The sequence below is a fragment of the Leucoraja erinacea genome, chromosome 7, assembly GCF_028641065.1.
Source record: "Leucoraja erinacea ecotype New England chromosome 7, Leri_hhj_1, whole genome shotgun sequence".
Taxonomy (NCBI): Eukaryota; Metazoa; Chordata; class Chondrichthyes; order Rajiformes; family Rajidae; genus Leucoraja; species Leucoraja erinaceus.
The window spans coordinates 5,890,394-5,913,426 of record NC_073383.1 but is presented as its reverse complement, the minus strand read 5'-3'; the positions used below and the strand labels follow the sequence as shown (position 1 = coordinate 5,913,426).

At 45.2% G+C, this 23,033-nt stretch overlaps 1 protein-coding gene across 2 annotated transcripts in view; it reads right to left on the bottom strand.

The window, feature by feature from the left end:
* cers6 (ceramide synthase 6) overlaps positions 1–23,033 on the bottom strand; it is a 144,934-nt gene that overhangs the window by 31,017 nt on the left and 90,884 nt on the right. For both annotated transcript variants that reach the window (XM_055637686.1, XM_055637687.1), the window contains exon 5: positions 7,211–7,261. In XM_055637686.1, the coding sequence (XP_055493661.1) occupies positions 7,211–7,261 (51 nt within the window). The remainder of the gene's footprint in view (positions 1–7,210; positions 7,262–23,033) is intronic.

Here is a 23,033-nt window from a genome sequence, read left to right as displayed (position 1 = left end):
GGAGCAGCTGGGCTTGTACACTCTGGAGTTTAGAAAGATGAGAGGGGATCTTATTGAAACATATAAGATTGTTAAGGGTTTGGACACGCTGGAGGCAGGAAACATGTTCCCGATGTTGGGGGACTCCAGAACCAGGGGCCACAGTTTAAGAATAAGGATTAAGCCATTTAGAACAGAGATGAGGAAACACTTTTTCTCACAGAGAGTGGTGAGTCTGTGGAATTCTCTGCCTCGGAGGGCGGTGGCGGCAGGTTCTCTGGATGCTTTGAAGAGAGAGCTGGATAGTGCTCTTAAAGCTAGCGGAGTCAGGGGATATAGGGAGAAGGCAGGAACGGGGTACTGATTGTAGATAATCAGCCATGATCACATTAAATATTTAAAAGGGAGTGATTTAAGAGGGAGTTAGATGGGCCCTTGTGGCTAAAGGGATCAGGGGGTATGGAGAGAAGGCAGGTACAGGATACTGAGTTGGATGATCAGCCATGATCATTGAATGGCGATAATCGAAGGGCCATGGCCTACTTCTCACATATTTTCTATGTTTCGGCAAATGGCAGTGCTGGCTCGAAGGGCCGAATGGCCTACTCCTGCAGCTGTTGTCTATTGTCTAGGACCACAAGATAGGGGGAAGAACACAAGAAGAGTACAAGAACAGCTCTGCCCAAGAGGGCGGCAGGGTGTCGCAGCGATAGAGTTGCTGCCTTACAGCGACAGAGTCCTGACTACGGGCGCTGTTTGTACAGAGTTTGTCTGTTCGCCCCGTGACCTGTGTGGGTTTTCTCCAGGATCTCCGGTTTCCTCCCACACTCCAAAAGCGTAAAGCTTTGTGGGGTAATTGGCTTGGTGTAATTGTAAGTGGTCCCTACTGTGTGTGCAGGGTAGCGTTAGTGTGCGGGGATCACTGGTCAGCGCGGACTCGGTAAGCCAAATGGTCTGGTTCCGTGCTGTATCTCTAAACTAAACGGAAAGAAATTGCAGTGAACATGTGTAGCAAGGAACTGCAGATGCTGGTTTATCCCAAAGATAGACACATGATGCAGGAGTAAGTCAGCGGGACATGCAGCATCTCTGGAGAAAAGAAATAGTCATACAGCGTGGAAACAGGCCCTTCAGACCAACTTGCCCACACCGACCAACATGTCCCAGCTACACTAGTCCCACCTGCCTGCGTTTGGTCCATATTCCCTCCAAACCTGTCCAATTCATGTACCCGTCTAAATGCTTCTTAAACGTTGGGATAGTCCTTGCCTCAACTACCTCCGCTGGGTGTTCCATATACCCACTACCCATTGTGTGAAATAGTTACCCCTCAGATTCCTATTAAATCTTTTCCCCTTCTCCTTGAACCTGTGTCCTCTGGTCCTACTCTGGGCAAGGGACTCTGGGCAAGGGACCTGATCTATTCCTCTTATGATTTTATACACCTCAATAAGATCACCTCTCATCCTCCTGCACTCCAAGGATAGAGACCCAGCCTCCTCAACCTCTCCCTATAGCTCACACCCTCTAGTCCTGCCAACATCCTTGCAAATCGTCTCTGAACCCTTTCAAGCTTGACAATGTCTTTCCTATAACATGGTGCCCAGAACTGAACACAATATTCTAAATGGTGTCTCACCAACGTCTTATACAACTGCAACATGACTTCCCAACTTCTATACTCAATACTCTGACTGATGAAGGCCAAAGTGCCAAAAGCCTTTTTGACCACCTTATCTACCTGTGACTCGACCTTCAATGAACCATGCACCTGTACTCCTAGATCCCCCTGCTCTACAACACTACCCAGAGGCCGACCATTCACTGTGTAGGTCCTGCCCTTGTTAGACGTCCCAAAATGCAACACCTCATACTTCTCTGAATTAAATTCCATCAACCATTCCTCCGCCCACCTAGCCAATCGATCCAGATCCTGCTGCAATCGTTCACAACCATCTTCACTATCTGCAAAACCACCCACTTTGGTATCATCAGCAAACTTGCTAATCTTGCCCTGTATGTTCTCATCCAAATCATTGATGTAGATGACAAACTGTAACGGGCCCAGCACTGAACCCTGAGGCACACCACTAGTCACAGGCCTCCAGTCCGAGCAGCAACCTTCCACCATCACCCTCTGCTTCCTTCCATGGAGCCAATTTGCTATCCATTCAGTTATCTCTCCTTGGATCCCATGCGATCTAACCTTCCTGAGCAGCCTACCATGCGGAACCTTGTCGAACGCCTTACTGAAGTCCATGTACACAACATCTACAGCTTTGCCCTCATCGACCTTTTTGGTCACGTCTTCAAAATCAGATTTGTGAGACATGATCTCCCACGTACAAAACCATGCTGACTATCCCTAATCAGCCCTTGCCCATCCAAATGCCTGTATAACCTATCCCTCAGAATACTCTCCAGTAACTTTCCAACTACAGATGTTAAGCTCACTGGCCTATAGTTCCCAGCCTTTTCCCTGCAGCCCTTCTTGAAAAGAGGCACAACATTTGCCACCCTCCAGTCTTCCGGCACCTCTCCTGTATTTAAGGACGACTCGTAAATTTCAACCAGGGCTCCCGCAATTTCCTCTCTAGTTTCCCACAATGTCCTCGGATATATCTGATCAGGCTCTGGAGAATTGTCTATCTTCAAACACGATAGTACGTTCAGCACCTCTTCGACCGTAACACTGACTGCTCGCAAGACACATCCATTGACTGCCCCAAGTTCATCCGTTCTACTGTCTTTCTCCTCTGTAAATACAAATACTCATTTAGCACCTTGCCCATCTCCTGTGGCTCCACACAGAGGTGACCGCTTTGATTCCTGAGACGTCCCACTCCCTCTCTAGTTACCTTTTTTCCTCTTATGTATTTATAAAATCTTTTGGGATTGTCCTTAGTTCTACCCACCAGAGCTATCTCCTGGCCCCTTTTTGCCCTTCTGATTTCCTTTTTCAGTTTACTCCTTAGTTCCCGAAACTCCTCCAGGGATGCACTTGATCCCAGTCCCATACCTGTCCCATGCATCCTGCTTGTTTTTGACCAATGCCTCAATTTCCCTCGTCAGCCAAGCTTCCTTACGTTTGCCTGCTTTGCCCTTCACTCTAACGGGGGCGTACACATCCTGAGCTTTTGTCATAATGTTTAGGCAACGTAGGTAACAATATGTAACGTTTTGGGTCAGAAATGTTGCTTTCTTCCCCCTCCACCCCATCATATTTTATTAGGAGCTTAAAATACAGATACCAAGCTGAGCACAATTGGGATATAATAAATTGTACCTAACCAGAGTAAGACTCGATATATCTGATCAGGCCCTGGAGATTTGTCAACCTTCATACACAATGCATGATATCCTAAAGTTGGTAAAATGCTCCCTCCGATCAGTTTTATCACCCAGACTCTTAGTTTTCATCTTTGATGTATGGACTTTCCAGGAAGCAGTCTGAATTTTAAAGAGCTTTTTGTAAGAGGTGACATCTCATTTCACAGTCTGTAATGATTTTAAATTTCATTTGATGAATGGCTGTTAGATTTTGTAATGACGCAATGAGCCTGTTTCATCCTCAATGTGACAAGGATTACAATTGGTCAGTAGATTTCAGCCCATTATGTTTATATGCCCCAAATATTAGTGCAATGCTGGTAAATTCCCAACTCGCTTATATTATCAAATCATGAGATATATTCCATAATTGATATAATCTACCGAAATACAGAAACATGATTGAAATATGACTACATCACAGAAATGTCTGCTCATTACTTATTTCCAGATCACCTCACCTACAGTAAATTTAATGTTGCCACTTTTAAGATTGTAAGACTTGATAATTATGTTTTAATCTATCGAGATGGGGGATTTCTGCCTTGCAGCTCCAGAGACCCAGGTTCAATCCTGACAACAGGTGCTGTCTGTGCAGAGTTTTATGTTCTCACCGTGACTGCATTGGGTTTTCTCCGGGTGCTCCGGTTTCCTCTCACACTCCAAGGACGTACAAGTTTGGCTTTGTTAAAAATTGTAAATTGTGTTAAAAATTGTAAATTGGGCTGCAGTGTGTAGGATAGTGTTAGTGTATGGGGATTGCTGGTCGGCGCTGACTCAGTGGTTGGAGGGTCTGTTTTCGCACAGTATCTCTAAACTAAACCAGACGGCACAGGAACTGGCCCTCCGGCCCAACTTGCCCACACCGGCCAACATGTCCCTTCTATACCAGCCCCACCTGCACCTATTTTGCTCAATGTCCCTCTAAACCTGTCCTATCCCTGCACCTGTCCAAATGTTCTTAAATGTTCTGATCGCACCTGGCTCAACTATCTCTTCCGGCAGCTGGTTCCGTACACCCACCACCCTTTGTGTAAACACCATTCTGAGTGTTCAGCATGGGAGTGTTTGCATGAAGGGGCTGTTTCCACGCTGTTTGACACTGTTGGTGAGGCCGTGCTCAAGAGTATTGTGTTCAGTTTTGGTGAGGAGAGATTGCAATGTTATTTTACCCTGACCAATTTCACGATTTGTATGGGGACGTGGGAGGGCATTGATGACAAACCCTGCGATATATCACTTCACCAGCTGTCGTTTCCTTTCACGAATGTCGATAATGAAAACTCTGGTGATAATTCCCAGCTTCGGCCCAGTTTCTTCCCGGCTGTTATCAGGCAACTGAACCATCCCATCACCAACTAGAGAGAAGTCCTGATCTCCCATCCACCTCATTGCAGACCCTCGGACTATCATTAATCAGACTTTACTGGACTTTATCTCGCACCAAATGTTTTCCCCTTTTTCCTGTATCTGTGCACTGTGGATAGTGCGATCGGAATCACATATAGCCTTTCTACTGACTGAATAGCACGCAACAAAAGCTTTTCACTGTACCTCGGTACACGAGTCAATAATAAATTAAACAAACAAAAAAAAAAACACTTCACCTTCATCAGTGATCCAATAAATCTCTCAGCAATTGTACACAATTGTACCCAAATTGCCCATGTCGATCAACATGTCCCGTCCTAATCTGAGGAAAGACATTCTTGCCATAGAGGGAGTACAGAGAAGGTTCACCAGACTGATTCCTGGGATGTCAGGACTTTCATATGAAGAAAGACTGCATAGACTCGGCTTGTACTCACTAGAATTTAGAAGATTGAGGGGGGATCTTATAGAAACTTACAAAATTCTTAAGGGGTTGGACAGGCTTGATGCAGGAAGATTGTTCCCGATGTTGGGGAAGTCCAGAACAAGGGGTCACAGTTTAAGGATAAGGGGGAAATCTTTTAGGACCGAGATGAGGAAAACCTTTTTCACACAGAGAGTGGTGAATCTCTGGAATTCTCTGCCGCAGATAGTTGAGATAGTTCATTGGCTATATTTAAGAGGGAGTTAGATGTGGCCCTTGTGGCTAAAGGGATCAGGGGGTATGGAGAGAAGGCAGGAATGGGATACTGAGTTGGATGATCAGCCATGATCATATTGAATGGCGGTGCAGGCTCGAAGGGCCGAATGGCCTACTCCTGCACCTATTTTCTATGTTTCTATGTCTACACTAGTCCCACGTGCCTGTGTTGGGCCTATATCTCTCCAAACCTTTCCTATCCATACAACTGTCCCAATGTTTCTTCAACGTTACGATAGTCCCTGCCTCAACTACCTCTCCGGCAGCACGTTCCATACACCCACCCACCCACTGTGTGAAAAAGTTGCCCCTCAGGTTCCTATTAAATCTTTCCCCTCCTCACCTTAAACCCATGTCCTCTGGTTATCGATTCCCCTCCTCTGGGTTTACCTGATCGATTCCTCTCATGATTCCTCTCTAAAGATCACCACTCATTGCGAATCAGCAGCAATGAGATCAGCATCAGTTATCTAATTACAACACCAACAAGCAGATTTATGTTGACAGGGTTTTCAATCCTATAATTGTTGAACATCTTGACTAGAAAGTTGTCCAAAGATTGTTGCTATGCCCATGATAGGGAGCGTGTGACAGCCTCCGCAACTATTGTAACCAGACATATTTCCTTCATGGCACTTGGACGGGTACATGGATAGGACATGTTTAGAGGGATATGGGCCTGCCATGGGCATGTGGGACTAGTGTAGATGGAGCACCTTGTTTTGCATGGGCAACATCTAGGTATGTTGCAAAGCCTACCTGAAGCGTCGTTGAAAATCTGCCCCAGCCCGTGTGTGTTGCCCATGCTTGGCGCTGTTTTGAGGGGGCGGGTTTAAAACGCGATTTTCACTAGGCTGTTGCAATCGAAAATGTTCAGCCTAGTAAATCATTAACGAAAAATCGCTGAAAGATCCCGTCGCAAAAGGTAATATTAGTTTTTATGGGCTTGTATAATAGTTATAGTAGTTTAAAAATCAAGAAGGTTATGGCCTTTTGACAGCACATGATCACAGCTTTTTTGTTATGTCCATAGAAAATCAATAGGGAACAAGATGCTAATTTGCGAGTATGAAAATGGCCGTAACTTTTTAAATACTTGAGATATGAAAGTGAATTAGGTGTCAAATTAAACTTCTTTTTATGCTTTATCTGATGGGATAAATTACAGACTTGATTTTTTAAATCTCAAAATTTTGTAACATTGCTACAACATCGGCCAAAAGGGCTGTTTCCTTGCTGTTTGACTATGACGGAGTGGCCACGCTTTTAGTTTAGTTTAGTTTAGAGATACAGCGAGGAAACAGGCCCTTCGGCCCACCGAGTCCACACTGACCAACGATCCCTGCACATTAACACTATCCAACACACACACACTAGGGACAATTTACACATACATCAAGCCAATTAACCGACAAACTTGTACATTGGATGATCACATTGAATGGCGGTGCAGGCTCAAAGGGCCGAATGGCCTACTCCTGCACCTATTTTCAATGTTTCTATGTCTTTGGCGTGTGGGAGGAAACAGAAGATCTCGGAGAAAACCCATGCAGGTCACGGGGAGAACGTACAAACTCCGCACGGACAGCACCCGTAGTCGGGATTGAACCTGGGTCTCCGGCTCGGCAAGCGCTGTAAGGCAGCAACTCTACCGCTGCGGCACCGTGGCTGAGTAATGTGTTCGGTTTTGGTCACCCTGATACAGGAAATCGCTTCTGCATTCCTTGCTTTCCAAATTGGCAACTTCCTGCCGATAAGACGGTGACCAAAACAGATGCCGGAAATCCGACGTAAAACTGGAAGGTGCTGCAAAGAATCCGTGGACCTTACCTGGTAAGGGTAGCTGTACCAACAGTGTCTTGTATCCCAAAGCCAGGGGACCTGCACATGGAACAGAACAAAGTGTCAGGAATCACACCAAAGCTTTGTACAACAATGAATGGCAAAATCGGTGTGACAATCTCTGAAAGTTTACAAGCACAAATCTATAGTGTGAATGGCCTAATTCTGCTCCTACAACTTATGATAGTCGGGTTGGGCATGGATACGTTGGGCCGAATGGCCTGTTTCGTGCTGTGCGACCATATGACTCTATGTACCTCTGGCATGAATTTGTGCCCTTAGTGCGACAATGTGGTAAGGTTGCTGCCTAACAGTGCCAGAGACCTGACCTCCGGTACTGTCAGTGGGGAGTTTGCACGTTGGCATTTGTAAATTGCTAACTAGTGTGTGGCGGGGTGGATGAGAAAGTGGGAAAACATAGAACTAGCGTGAACGGGTGATCGATGGTCGGCATGGAATCAGTGGGCCAAAGGGCCTGTTGCTAGGCTGTTTAGTCTTTGGAGATACAGCGTGGAAACAGGCCCTTTGGAACCGAGTCTGCACCGACCAGCGATCACAAGGTACACTAGCACTATCCTTCATACCACGATGTCCCTCATTTAATTTTAATTAGATTTTAATAATCTTCTCTCGAGCCATCCAGATTCCTTTGTGTTGTGCCAGATCGGAACATAATACTCCAACCTCTAACCAACAAGTGCGTCACATAGGTAGGTTAGCAAGGTTTACTTGCTCTTGTCACTTTTTCTATTAATAAAGACAAATGCCTCATATATTATTGTTTAGTTTAGAGATACAGTGCTGAACCACACACTTTGGCCCACCAAGTCCAACTGAGCAGCGATCGCTGCACATTGACACTATCCTAGGGACAATTTAACATTTATACCAAGCCAATGAATGTCTTTGGAGTGGGGGAGGAACCGAAGATCCCCAAAAAAACCCACGTGGTTGTGGCGGGAAACGTACAAACTCCGTACATATGGACAACACCCGTAGTCAGGATTGAACCAGGGTCGCTGGCGCTTGTAGAGGGCCTGTCCCACTGTGGTGACCTAATTGGTGAGTTTAGAAGAGTTTGCCCTCGACTCATACTCGCAGCATGGTCGACACGAGGTCCTAGGAGGTCTCTGTAACTCTCCTTCACGCTCAAGAGTAGTCCCTGCATCCTCGAGGCCTCAGCTAGGTCGCGGCGTTTTTTTTTTTAGCATGCTGAAAAATGCCCGCGAGTATAAAAGGTCGCCATAGAAAAAATCGATATTTTCTACTCGTAGGTTTAGTCGAAGTAGGTCGTAGTAGGTCGGCATGTTAGTCGAAGGTAATCAAAGGTAGTCGTAGATAGTCTTCATCAAAGTCGAAGGGAGGTCGACTTCACTCTCCACTATTCCGTGTCTAATTTTCCCGAAAATAGTCAAAGCTAGTCGAAGGAGGTCTTCAACATGACATTTTTCATACTCTCCTAAACTCTTCTACACTCGCCAATTAGGTCCCCACAGTGGGACAGGCCCTTAAGGCAGCAACTCTACCACTCTGTCACAGTGCCGCCCATATATGTTTCTAACACCTTCCTCAACCTTTCCCACCACATAAACATATCCCCAGGTACCTACAACGTGCTGCCAGGGCTGGTGGGAGAGGCAGACACAATAATGGTATGTAAGAGGCACATGGATATGCAAGGAATGGATTTGTTTAGCTTATGGTCACGTATACCGAGCTACAGTGAACGGCTTTTTGTTGTGTGCTATCCAGTCAGCGGAAGGGCTATACATGATTACAATTGAGCCGTCCACAGTATAAAGTTACAGGATAAAAGGAAAAACGTTTAGGGCAAGATAAAGTCCAGGAAAGTCCGATTAAAGATAGTCCGAGTGTCTCCAGTGAGGGTAGATGGTAGCTCAGGACCGCATAGGGATATGGATCATGTGTACACACATTAGCTTAACGGCATCAGGTTCAGCACAGACATTGTGGGCCGAATGGCCTGTTCCCGTGCTGTACTGTTCTATTTATTTAACAAAGAACTGCAGATGCTGGCAAAATCGAAGGTAGACACAAAATGCTGGAGAAACTCAGCGGGTGAGGCAGCATCTATGGAGAGAAGGAATTGGCGATGTTTCGGGTAGAGACCCTTCTTCAGAAACATCGGCAATTCCTCCTCACCTGTACTGTTCTTTGATTGGAATAACTTCAAAATGTGCCATTTATTCACATCGCCAATTCTATTTTTCCCTGTTAAAATTCATCTGTTTTTACGCTGTTAACTGTCATCTCACAGTGCCATATTTATCCTGGTGACAAAGCATCGCGGTGATTTATTTTGTAGTCAGATTCCGTTGAGCAAGACTAATATCTCGTCAACCCTCCATGCAGAATATTGCGCGCGTGTCAGACTCCATCTGCTGGGTGAGCTGTGAACTGCGGCCTTGCCCAGCCATGAACTTCCATGTTACATTGATACTAAATGTGCAATTAATCAATGTGATTGACGAGATACGGTGCCAAAACCTGAAACAGATTGTCCGTAGCAGTCTCTGAAATGTTCACATTCTAGTCAAGGGTTCTGGAGAGAAGGCAGGAGAATGGAGTTGAGAGGGAAAGATAAACCAGCCATGATTGAATGACGGAGTAGGCGTTGGGACAAATGGTCTAATTCTGCTCCTATGATTTATGAAGATTAAGAATCAAACATCGACTGTCCGCCAAGGCCTACTGGATCTCCCAGTTGCCAACCATTTCAACTCCCCTTTCCCACATTGACCTTTCTGTCCTGGGCCTCCTCCATTGCCAGAGTGAGGCCCAGCGCAAATTGGAGGAGCACCACCTCTATGATTTCCCTCTGAGGATTGAGGGGCGGCAGGGTGGTGCAACGGTAGAGCTGCTGCCTCACAGCGCCAGAGACCCGGGATTTGTATCAGCTCCATCTGCATCCCAACATGTTAGTTCCCTTAGAAACTCCAGTGACTAACATCATGATAGAAACATAGAAACATAGAAAATAGGTGCAGGAGTAGGCCATTCGGCCCTTCGAGCCTGCACCACCATTCAAAATGATCATGGCTGATCATCCAACTCAGTATCCTGTACCTGCCTTCTCTCCATACCCTCTGATCCCCTTAGCCACAAGGGCCACATCTAACTCCCTCTTAAATATAGCCAATGAACTGGTCTCAACTACTTTCTGTGGCAGAGAATTCCAGAGATTCACCACTCTCTGTGTGAAAAATGTTTTCCTCATCTCGGCCCTAAAAGACTTCCCTCTTATCCTTAAACTACGACCCCTTGTTCTGGACTTCCCCAACATCTGGAACAATCTTCCTGCATCTAGCCTGTCCAACCCCTTAAGAATTTTGTAAGTTTCTATAAGATCCCCCCTCAATCTTCTAAATTCTTGCGAGTACAAGCCGAGTCTATGCAGTCTTTCTTCATATGAAAGTCCTGAAATCCCAGGAATCAGTCTGGTGAACCTTCTCTGTACTCCCTCTATGGCAAGAATGTATTTCCTCAGATTAGGAGACCAAAACTGTACTCCAGGTGTGGTCTCACCAAGATCCTGTACAATGATGGCTCCAATATTGCCTAATTTTAATTACATTGCTCTAATTGTCAATGATAATTAAAAACTGGTGGTGGATGAATTGGCTGAAAATTAGGCGATGGATTTCAAACTGATTCTCAGTCACGACCTAATTCTATTTAAAAGGTTGACATGTTTAGCCAAATTACGAGGTACAATATAATGGGACCATTTGTTCAAATATTCCAACTAACGTAAAAATCATTCTACTCTTATTTTTTTTTGGATGCTGCAAATACTGGTTTACAAAAAAAGACACAGAGTGCTGGAGTAACTCAGCGGGTCAGGCAGCATCTCTGGAGAACATGGATAGGTGACATTTCGGGTCAGGACTGTAGTGTCATGACCCGAAATGTCACCTATCCACAGACTATTGACCGACATCTACTATAAACCTATCGACTCCCATAGCTATCTAGACTACACTTCTTCTCACCCTGCTTCCTGTAAAGACTCTATCCCCTACTCCCAATTCCTCCGTCTACGCCGCAATTGCGCCCAGGATGAGATGTTCCATACCAGGGCATCGGAGATGTCCTCATTCTTTAGGAAACGGGGGTTTCCTGCAGATCCACTCTTGCTCCCCCTCCCCCCATTCGTGACAAGGACAGAGTCCCCCCTTGTCCCCACCTTCCACCTCATCAGCCATCACATACAGCATATAATCCTCCAACATTTTCGCCACCTCCAACAGGATCCCGCTAGTGGTCACACCTTCGGTCCTGGGCCTCCTCCATTGTCAGAGTGAGGCCCAGTGCAAATTGGAGGAACAGCACCTCATATTTCGCTTGGGTAGCTTACTCCAGCATTTTGTGTCTACCTTCGATTTAAATAGCGGAGTCAGGGGACATGGGGAGAAGGCAGGAACGGGGTACTGATTGGGGATGATCAGCCATTATCACATTGAATGGCGGTGCTGGCTCGAAGGGCCAAATGGCCTATTACTGCACCTATTGTCTATTGTCTATCTGCAGTTCTTTCCAAGACATGTCGCCTATCCACATTCTCCAGATTTTGTGTCTTTTCTACTCTATGTTTTTTTCCTTCTATACATTTAATATTTTAACAATACTTGTTTAAAAGAATATTGCAAGGATTAACTTTAATACATGCTTCCTCTATTTTTAAATCAGTGCAGAAATATTTGGATGAGGGGAGTCCTTGAGTTTGGATATGTGGCTTAGAGACATAGAGTTGTGGAAACATGCCATTCGGCCCACCTAGTCCATGCTGACCAAGTTGACATAAAGCACTGGTTTCATTTGCCTACATATCCCTCTAAACCCTTCACATCTATATATCTGACAAATTGTAGCTGCTTAGAGTCATACAGCATGGAAACAGGCCCTTCAACCCAACTTGCCCCACACCGACCAACATGCCCCTTCTACACTCGTCTGCCTGCATTTGGCCCATATCCCTCCAAACCTGTCCTATCCATGTACCTGTCGAATGGTTTCTTACATTTTGCAAATTGACCCAGCCTCAACTACCTCCTCTGGCAGCTTGTTCCATACACCCACCACCCTTTGTGTGAAAATGTTACCCCTCTATTTTCTATTAAATCTTCCCTCCCCCTCACCTTAAAACTATGTCCTCTGGTTCTTGATTCCCCTAATCTGGGGAAGAGATTGTGTGTCTACCCGATCTATTCCTCTCATGGTTTTATACTCTTCATTTTCCTGCCCTCCAAGGAATAGAGCCCCAGCCTACTCTACCTCTCCCTACAGCTCAGACCCTCGAGTCCTGGCAACATGCTCGTAAATCTTCTCTGTACCATTTACAACTTAACAACAAGTGAGGTGGAGTAACCTTGGCTTGATCATATATTCAGCGAGAAGGTACTTCCCATGAATGATGAAAGCTTGGGCAAGTTGTAGACTCCAGGAATCAGCATCCCTGCAAAATAACTGAGCAGTGGAGTAAATTGTGTAAGACGGATCGCAGGGCCTGTTTCTGTGCTGTATGACTAGTCTAGGCATATAGCCGTTGAATTAATAATAGAGAACACATATTCAAAGATGGTTTGGAGACCACACACACACACACACACACACACACACACACACACACACACACACACACACACCACACACACACACACACACACACACACACACACACACACACACACACACACACACACACACACACACACACACACACACACACACACACACACACACACACACACACACACACACACACACACACACACACACAATAAACAAACCCTTATATTAAATTTAGCTATTTAACAAATCAGATTAAGCATTTTGTTTGGTGCCAAAATTTTAATACACGGGGCAAGAATAACAGGAGTTCGTAAGATAAAAGTATTTTACATATATCTATATCTATCTATCCATCTCTATACAGTATATATATATATACGTGTATATCTATAAAAGTAACTATATTTCCGTATCTCTCTATCTATACATATATCCATCTATATATACAGTATGTGTGTGGGTATATATATGTGTGTGTGTATATATATCTCTATAGATATATAAACACACACACCTACACATGCTTGCACACACACGTATATACTGTAAAATCATACCTTTATATTACTACCTCAAACTAATATCACCCCATGTATTTTGGCATTTTAAATTGGCTTTAGTTTATCACACAGGCAATCAAAGCCAAACCAGTAAAATAAAAACTGCAAATATACTATGAGGTAATGATTTTCAATCAAAAAGATTCTCTGTTTGAATATGAAAAAAAATACAGCACATCGCTTCTGCGTTCAATCTGGATTATTAATTTAGTTTTTAACAAAGCCAGAATAATTATAGTATTTTGTTAGGTCTTCACACCATCACTGAGTATGTGTAAGGCCTATAGATTCAGCTGCTATATGCCTAATCAATATGCTACATGCCTACATGCCAAGTTAACATGAGCTCGTCTGCCTGAATATGATCCATATCCCTCCGTTCCCTACATTGTGGACGCAGCTCAGACCACCATGGGTCTTCCTCGGTACCCCACAGCTCCGCTCTTGCTCCCCCTCCCCTCAGTCCCAACTGGGACAGAGCCCCCCTAGTCCTCACCTTCCACCCCATCAGCCGTCGCATACAGCACATAATTCTCCAACGTTTTCGCCACCTCCAACGGGATCCCACTACTGGCCACGTCTTCCCATCTCCACCCCTTTCCGCATTCTGCAGAGACCGTTCCCTCTATAACTCCCTGGTCAACTGGCTAGATGCAGGAAGATTGTTTCCGATGTTGGGGAAGTCCAGGACAAGGGGTCACAGCTTAAGGATAAGGGGGAAATCCTTTAAAACCGAGATGAGGAGAACATTTTTTCACACAGAGAGTGGTGAATCTCTGGAACTCTCTGCCACAGAGGGTAGTTGAGGCCAGTTCATTGGCTATATTTAAGAGGGAGTTAGATCTTGCTCCCCCTTCAGTGGCCAAGGGGATCAGAGGTCCCCCCTAAAAGGCAGGTACGGGATACTGAGTTGGATGATCAGCCATGATCCATATTAAATGGCGGTGCAGGATCGAAGGGCCACGAATGGCCTACTCCTGCACCTAATTTCTATGTTTCTATAACTCCCTTCTAACTCATCCCTTCCCACCCAAACCACCCCCTCGCGAGGTACCTTCCCCAGCAACCGCAGTAGATGCAACACCTGTCCCTATACCTCCTCCCTCGACTCTGTCCAGGGACCCCGACTGTCCTTTCAGATGGGGCTTGCACCTCCTCCAACATCATCTACTGTATCCGCTGTTCCAGGTGTGGAATCCTGTATATCGGTGAGACCAAGCGCAGGCTGGGCGATCGTTTCGCTGAACACCTCCGCTCTGTCCGCCTAGGCCTATGCCATCTCCCGGTTGCTCAACACACTCATGATTTTGTACAGCTCCCTAAGATCACCCCCATCTTCCTGCGCTCCAAGGAATACAATCCTAGCCTGCCCAACCTCTCTCTATAGTCCAGGCAATATCCTCGTACATCCTCTCTGCATTCTTTCCAGCTCAACATCTTTCCCGTGGCAGGGACACCAAAAGCTGAACACTATACTCCGAATGTTCCCTCACTGATGTCTTGATACTTATCCAGGCAGAGGAAACATCCCCTCATATACTCCTAGAGTCCTCATTTTTCAAAACTCCTTTGGAAGTGGACTATTGCTGCTCTTGAGGCATGTTGTTCATCACAGATATCAACCTAGACTTTCCAAGACCAGTTTACAGTTGCGAAGAGACAAAGCACAAAACTGCAGGTAATTCTACAAAAAACTTTGTCCAGTTGCTTTGAATTCTATGTAATTCTCTGATGTTTTATTCTCCGTTAACGATGAGAAGGCCTACCGGGAGGAGGTGGCTGATCTGGCACTCTGGTGTCAGGACAACAGCCTCCTCTTGAATGTCACAAAAACTAAGGAGCTGATTGTGGACTTTAGAAGGGCACAACATCCTGGTAGTCCACAGGATCACAGAGGATCTGACATGGACAACACACACTGCCGCACTGGTGAGTAAGGCAAGGCAGCGCCTTTACCACCTCAGGCAGCTGAGGAAATTCAGAGTCTCTCTGAGGATCCTTCAGTGCTTCCACTCTGGGGCTGTAGAAAGCATCTTGTCCGGCAACATCACAAACTGGTTTGGCAACAACTCTGCCCAGGACAAGAAGTCTCTGCAGAGAGTAAGTAGTTCTGCCGAACACACTATGGGAACCACACTCGCCCCCCTGCAGGACCTATACATCAGAAGGGGCAGATCCAGAGCCAGCAACATTATGGGGGACCCCTACCACCCCAGCAACGGACTGTTCCAGCTGCTACGGTCAGACAAACGCCTCCGCTGTCAAGCTGTGAAAACAGAGAGGGATGAGATGGAGGATTCCAAGGTATCTATAATATTTAAATGCTGGAGAAACTCAGCAGGTAAGGCAGCATCTATGGAGCGAAGGAAATAGGCAACGTTCAGCCCGAAACGTTGCCTATTTCCTTCGCTCCATAGATGCTGCCTCACCCGCTGAGTTTCTCCAGCATTTTTGTCTACAATCGATTTTCCAGCATCTGCAGTTCCATTTCTGCCAAACATCTATGGTATTTAGACAACAAATATAGATGGGAACATAGAAATTAGGTGCAGGAGTAGGCCCTGTTCGGCCCTTCGAGCCTGCACCGCCATTCAGTATATGATCATGGCTGATCATCCAACTCGGGTCGAAACCCCGTTTACCTGCCTTCTCTCTCCATACTGACCTATAGCAAGAGGATGTATTAGCAGCAAACCCCACCCGCTGATCCCCTTAGCCACAAGGGCCACATCTAACTCCCTCTTAAATATAGCCAATGAACTGGCCTCAACTACCCCCTGTGGCAGAGAGTTCCAGAGATTCACCACTCTCTGTGTGATAAAAAGTTCAACCTAAACTTATAATAGTAGGAATGATTCCTTGTGAACATCATTGTTTGCGATAGCTTGGTTTATCTTCTATGGTCACAGTCAGAGATAACTTAACTCTGGGAAACTAGATAGCAAGAGGATGTTTGGGGAAGTCAGGATAGTCAGCATGGAAAAGGGGGGAAATCCTTTAAAACCGAGATGAGGAGAACCCTTTGGCCCCTCCTGTCTCTGGAACTCTCTGCCACAAATACATGGTCCCATCTATAGTTAGTCCCGCAAGGGGATCAGAGGGTATGCAGGTACTACAGTTGGCCCATCATCCTTCTAAACCGGTGGCTCGAAGGGCCGAATGTACTCCTGCCCTAAAATGTTTCTATGTTTTTAACCCATTGAAATAGTCCCTGCCACAACTTCCTCCACCGGCAGCTCGTTCCATACACTCACCACACTCTGAAAAAGTTACCCCTCAGGTTCCTATTAAATCTTTCCCCTTATCTTAAACCCACATCCTCTGGTTCTCGATTCCCCTACCCTGGATAAAAGACTGTGCATTCACCCTATCTATTCTTCTCCAGTTTTTGTACACTTCTCTCTATCCCTCATCCACCTGCGTTCCAAGGAATAAAGTCACAGCCTGCTCAGCTTCTCCCTGCAGCTCAGGCGACCTCGAGTCCTGGTCCGTCATTGTTCGGTTGATGATATATATGACAATTAAACACATTGCTGAGTTATCTTTGGCAAAAATGCCAATTTTGGAGAGTTCTATCAGTATTACCGAAAACAGGGAACAATCCATTGTGAACTGATGTAGTAAATGGAGCATCTGGGTCAGCAAGGACAAGCTGGGCCGAAGGGCCTGATTCCGTGCTGTATGACTCCAATCTATAACACTGACAGAACCAACATTTAATAGAAACTTAAAAATAAAACGGAAAAAGAAAACATCTCCTTTTATAAATTACAGGTTCCAGGATAAATAAACACAGATTTCTATTGTAATGGGTTCTTTGTATCTTTTGCTAAAGAATCTGTGACAGCTTGACATACTATTACTAGGCAACAAATTGTTCCGCACTTAGAAAATAACTTCTCTTATTGTTTTGACAGAAGTGCCAAATAGCTCTTCTTCACTGCACAGTTATTTTGGTAAATAAAATAAGAGGCATGAGAATGAAAGAATCATTTCACAGAGGTTAAAACCACAAATGTGTCTCCTTTTATAAAGCATTCTTCTTAATGTCTGGCCATTTCTTCTTCGTTGAGGTCAATCCGCCAAACTCCAGAGATACATACCTTCCACATGCAGCTTATGTGCTTCCAAAGAACCCACAGAGGGTGGCAAGGCACTGCAGCAGTAGGGGCAGTGCAGCAGTAGAGTTGCTGCCCCACAGTGCCAGAGACCCGGGTACCATCCTGACCACAGGTGCTGTCTGTACGGAGTTTATACATGTGACCACGTGAGATTTCTCTAATCTCTGAACAAAACTCGCATGTTTTGAGTCAAAGGCAGTGCCGATGGATTGGCAGCGGCCAGTCGGGAAATGACACAAGGTGCTGGCTTCATGCTTCATCTGACAGATGGAACTTTCAGCAGCGGAGTTTAATTTAGAGATACAGCGCTGAAACAGGCCCTTCAGCTCACCGAGTCCGCACCGACCACTGATCCCCGCACACTAACACTATCCTACACCCACTAGGGACAATTTACATTTATACCAAGCCAATTAACCTACAATCCTGTACGTCTTTGGAGTGTGGGAGGAAACCGAAGATCTTGGAAAAAACCTACGCGGTCACGGGGAGAACGTACAAACTCCGTACGGACAGCTCCTGTAGTTGGGATCGAGCCCGGGTCTCTGGCGCTGCAAGTGCTGTAGGGCAGCAAACTGCTGCACCACACTGCTCCAGATGTCGCGTGTCGAAATAGATGCAGTGCTGCAGCGTTGGATGCAATCCATCCATCATCTAACAGAGGCTAGACTGTACATGTGTGCTGGAGGGCAAGTGTTGTAACACTTGCATGCAACTCTTCATGGTTAATCTATAACAATTACTGGCACGAAATCGCCATACATACGAGTTCAAGACAGCTTGACACGGGCAGAGAGGTTGTCATGACAGAGGGAATCCATTGAATGCTTAAAGACACGAGAGCACCTTGATAAATCTTTAGCTTAGTTTATAGATACAGCGCGGAAACAGGCCATTCGGCCCACCGAGTCCGCACTGACCAACGATCCCCGCACACTAACGCTATCCTACACACACAAGGGACAATTTTCAATTTTTTATCAAAGCCAATGAACCAAAAAACCTTTGGAATGTGGGAGGGAACCAGAGCACCCGGGGGAAACCCACACGGTCACGGGGAGAACGTACAAACTCCGTATAGACAGCACCCATAGTCAGGTCTCTGGCGCTGTGTGGAAGTAACTCTACCATTGCGCCAATGTGCCAACTCCAAAGAAATATAGGATGTTGTTAGAAGCCATACTGTAGCTAATCTGCCATCTGAATCCCCAAAGGGATTTTTCGATACCGAGGCCCACCACATGTTGTCATTTTCTACATCTGTTAAGGAAAGTGTATTGGACCAACAAGCTAGGAAGTTATTAAAACTTCTTAATGTGCAAGGAACTTAAAAATATTCTGTCTTTAAGAATATTTTTAAAAGGAACTGAAAGCATCTGCCTGGTGGGACTCGGATGAGGGACTTGTTGTTTTACCCTGACAAAATTATGACAGAGGATTTCTTTTAAAAGGCATTTGAAACAGCTAATATCTTTTATCTTATTAGCATTTTGAGCCAGTCATCCAAATGATCGTTCTGGCATCAAAGCACCAGATTTAAAAAGCTTTTAGCGGCGCCGACAGGACACGTTTGATGAACCGCAAGAGAACAAAAGTGCAATAGAAATGCAAATGAAAATCTCAGAACTGCAGCAAGCAATAACAGTAAATCTTGGACAACAGGTCTACTATTATCTCAGATGTAATAGTCTTTTGGCGAAAGCAAAGATGCTGGGGACACAATAGGCGTTAGGATGAATGAGGGGAGAGCAGGAACGTGGTGTGAAGCAAAGGGGCAACCATTATCATATTGGAGGATAGAACGGACTCAAAGGGCCAAATGGTCTACTCCTGCTTCCATTTTTCTGTTGCAATGTTCTCTGAAAAAGGTGCAGGGACATTAATGGTGCAAAAGGTTTGTGCCAGAGAAGCAACCAACATCTCAAAAACTTGGTAGACACAAAATGCTGGAGTAACTCAGCGGGACAGGCAGCATCTCTGGAGAGAAGGAATGGGCGACGTTTCGGGGTCGAGACCCTTCTTCAGACTCCAACGACTTGTCCCGCCTCAGTCATTCCTTCTTCTCCCCACTCCCCTCCCATCCAGCAGAAGGTACAGAAGCTTGAAAGTGTGCACCACCAGATGAAGGAACAGCTTCTTCCCCTCTTTTATCAGGCTTCTGAACGGTCCTTCCATAAGCTAGGGTACTCTCTGATTCCCATCTACTGCATTGTGGACATTGGACATTGGTCTCTGGAACTGATGCGCTGCAATGCTGAGAACTATATTCTGCACTCTGTGTCTTCCCCTTTGCTCTGCCTATAGTACTCGAGTGTCACTTGATGGTATTCATGTGTAGCATTGTCTGATCTGAATGGGTAGCATGCAAAACAAAGCTTTTTCAGCGTACCTAAACCTCCTAGCCCAAAGACAATACCCTGCTACACAATTAAACCATTGTTTAACTACGAGGTTAAACAGAAATGGCTGGTTCGCGTCTGACACCGATTTCTCTTCAGCACATTGTAACTGTTTTTCCTGCATTTGTATGACGAGTAATATCATTTGATCTTTCAAAAAAATCCCACAGATATCAGTGAACAAACTAATGGCCTGTCTAAGAGGAGAACAGAAACTGTTCAATATCTTTCAGATGGAAAGATCAAATGATGTTAAATCATAAAATGTACCCACATATGGGCGGGATGTTAATTAAGGTCATAACTGATAGGAGCAGAATTAGGCCATTCGGCCCATCAGGTCTACTCCACCATTCAATCGTGGCGGATCTATCTCTGCCTCCTACCCCAATTCTCCTGCCTTCTCCCCATAACCCCTGAATCCCATACTAACCAGTACGTACCAATCAAGTCCCTGCATGATGCAGAACGATGGCAGATACAACGGCAAACATCACATCCTGACAATCCCATCTTATTTACTGGCTGACTATTTTAATATCTGCAACCCTGGACCTCTCACCATCAACTAATGTCATTAATTCTTTAGAGTTTATTTTAGAGATACAGCGAGTCCACACCAAAAGACTAGAACTAGTGTACCCCCCCCCCCCCCCCCCCCCCCCCCCGTACACTAGTCCTATCCTAACACTCGGGACAATTTACAGAGGGCCAATTAACCTACAAATCCGTGCGTGGAACAAGCTGCCAGAGAAGCTGGTTGACTGAGAAAAAAAAAATGCCGCGGCCCTGTCCAGTCGCCGTTGTGGCAGCTCCGCGAAAATTGTGTGTGTTTTTAACTTTTATGTTCCTTTTTAACTTATTTCTAAGTTCTAACTCCCTAGTACTAACAAAGTATGACAGGGAAACCCTCTTAAATCTATTATGTAAAATAATATGTGTGTTATGATTGTGTTTATAATTTGTTTGGTTGTTTTGTTGTTTGTCTTTTGCACAAAAGTCCGCGAGCATTGCCACTTTGATTTCACTGCACATCTCGTATGTGTATGTGACAAATAAACTTGACTTGACTTGACTTGACTCAGGGATGAGAACAACATTTGTACCGATACATGGATAGGAAAGGTTTAGAGGGGTATGGGCCAAAGGCAGGCAAATGAGAGACTAGCCTAGATGGGGCACATTGGTCGGCATTGTCGAGTTGGGCCGAGGAGCCTGTTTCAGTGCTGTATGACATTATGACAGTAATGGGTAATTGAATGGAATGCGACACATGAGCAACTTCTAGTCTTTGTTTCATGGGAAGATGGATGGCTATTATGTGGCGGGATATCACCAGGGACTAAACCCCAGCTTATGGAAGGTCCGTTCACAAGCCTGACAACAGAGGGAAGAGGCTGTCTGAGTCTGATGGCGCGTGCTTTTAAGCTTCTCTACCATCTGCACAGTTTTGCTCCTGAGGTCCTCATTTCATCACCAGCCGCACTACCTGGGATTATTTGTTATACATAATTAATTCAGACACACTATTTGCTGGAGGAAATTGCCAGTTATTATGCTCAATATTTTGCAGCTGAATGGCATGAGGTTTTATGTAAGTTTAATTCAGAGTTGTTGCGAAAAGGCATCAAAAACCTTGGTAACGTGTTTAGTCATAGGGAGTACAGATAAGGTTCACCAGACTGATTCCTGGGATGGCAGGACTTTCATATGAAGAAAGACTGGATAGACTCGGCTTGTACTCGCTAGAATTTAGAAGATTGAGGGGGGGATCTTATAGAAACTTACAAAATTCTTAAGGAGTTGGACAGGCTAGATGCAGGAAGATTGTTCCCGATGTTGGGGAAGTCCAGAACAAGGGGTCACAGTTTAAGGGTAAGGGGGAAATCTTTTAGGACTGAGATGAGAAAAACATTTTTCATGGTGAATCTGTGGAATTCTCTGCCACAGAAGGTAGTTGAGACCAGTTCATTGGCTATATTTAATAGTTAGATGTGGCCCTTGTAGCTAAAGGGATCAGGGGGTATGGAGAGAAGGCAGGAATGGGATACTGAGTTGGATGATCAGCCATGATCATATTGAATGGCGGTGCAGGCTCGAAGGGCCAAATGGCCTACTCCTGCACCTATTTTCTATGTTTCTATGATACAGCATGGAAAAGGGACCTTTGGTCCAACTTGCCCATGCCGACTAATATGTCCCATTTCCCTGCGTTTGGCCCGTATCCCTCTATACCTGTCCTAACCATGTACCTGTCTAAATGTTTCTGCTATAGACACAAAATGCTGGAATAACTGCGGGACAGGCAGCATCTCTGGAGAGTAGGAATGGGTGACGTTTAGGTTCAAGACCCCTCTTTAGCGTCTTAAACGTTATGATAGTACCTGCCTCAACTATCTCCTCCGGCAGCTCGTTCCATACACCCGTCACCCTTTGTGTAAAAACGTTACCCCTCAGGTACCTATTAAATCTTTCTCCCCTCATCTTAAACCTATGTCCTCTGATTCTTGATTCTTGAGTCTGGGCAAGAGACTCTGTGTGTTCACCCAATCTATTCCTCTCATGATTTTGTGTGCCTCTGTAGGACCACCCCTCATCCTCCTGCGCTCCAAGGAATTAAGGACTTCACATATCAGGACATGAGTATATAGCATTTATTTGAGTGAATTTATCATCTGTAGTTTCCTTTCTTTAGTAGATACTGGTAGCATAGGTGGTGAGAGCAGGTATTGTGGGGAATGGTTCTGGGACTCCAGAACCAACTGTTGAGCCTTCCTGAGGTGTCGTGGGCCTAACTCAATGAAACATCAGTGAAGGGAGATGCCCACTTGATAACCCCAATGATATACACGACCAGTTTTTTTTTAATGAGCTTGTTAACATGTGGGTAGCTGATTGTTGCATATGGAGTCAGTTATTGTCCTTAGCACAGTAGAATCAGTTTAGATAGTGCTTTGGCTATAATAATAATAATAATAATAATACATTTTATTTATGGGCGCCTTTCAAGAGTCTCAAGGACACCTTACAAAAATTTAGCAGGTAGAGGAAAAACATGTAAGGGGAATGAAATAAATAGTAGAGACATGACTAGTACACAAAGTAAAGACAGAATTCAATTCAAAACACAATATGAGGC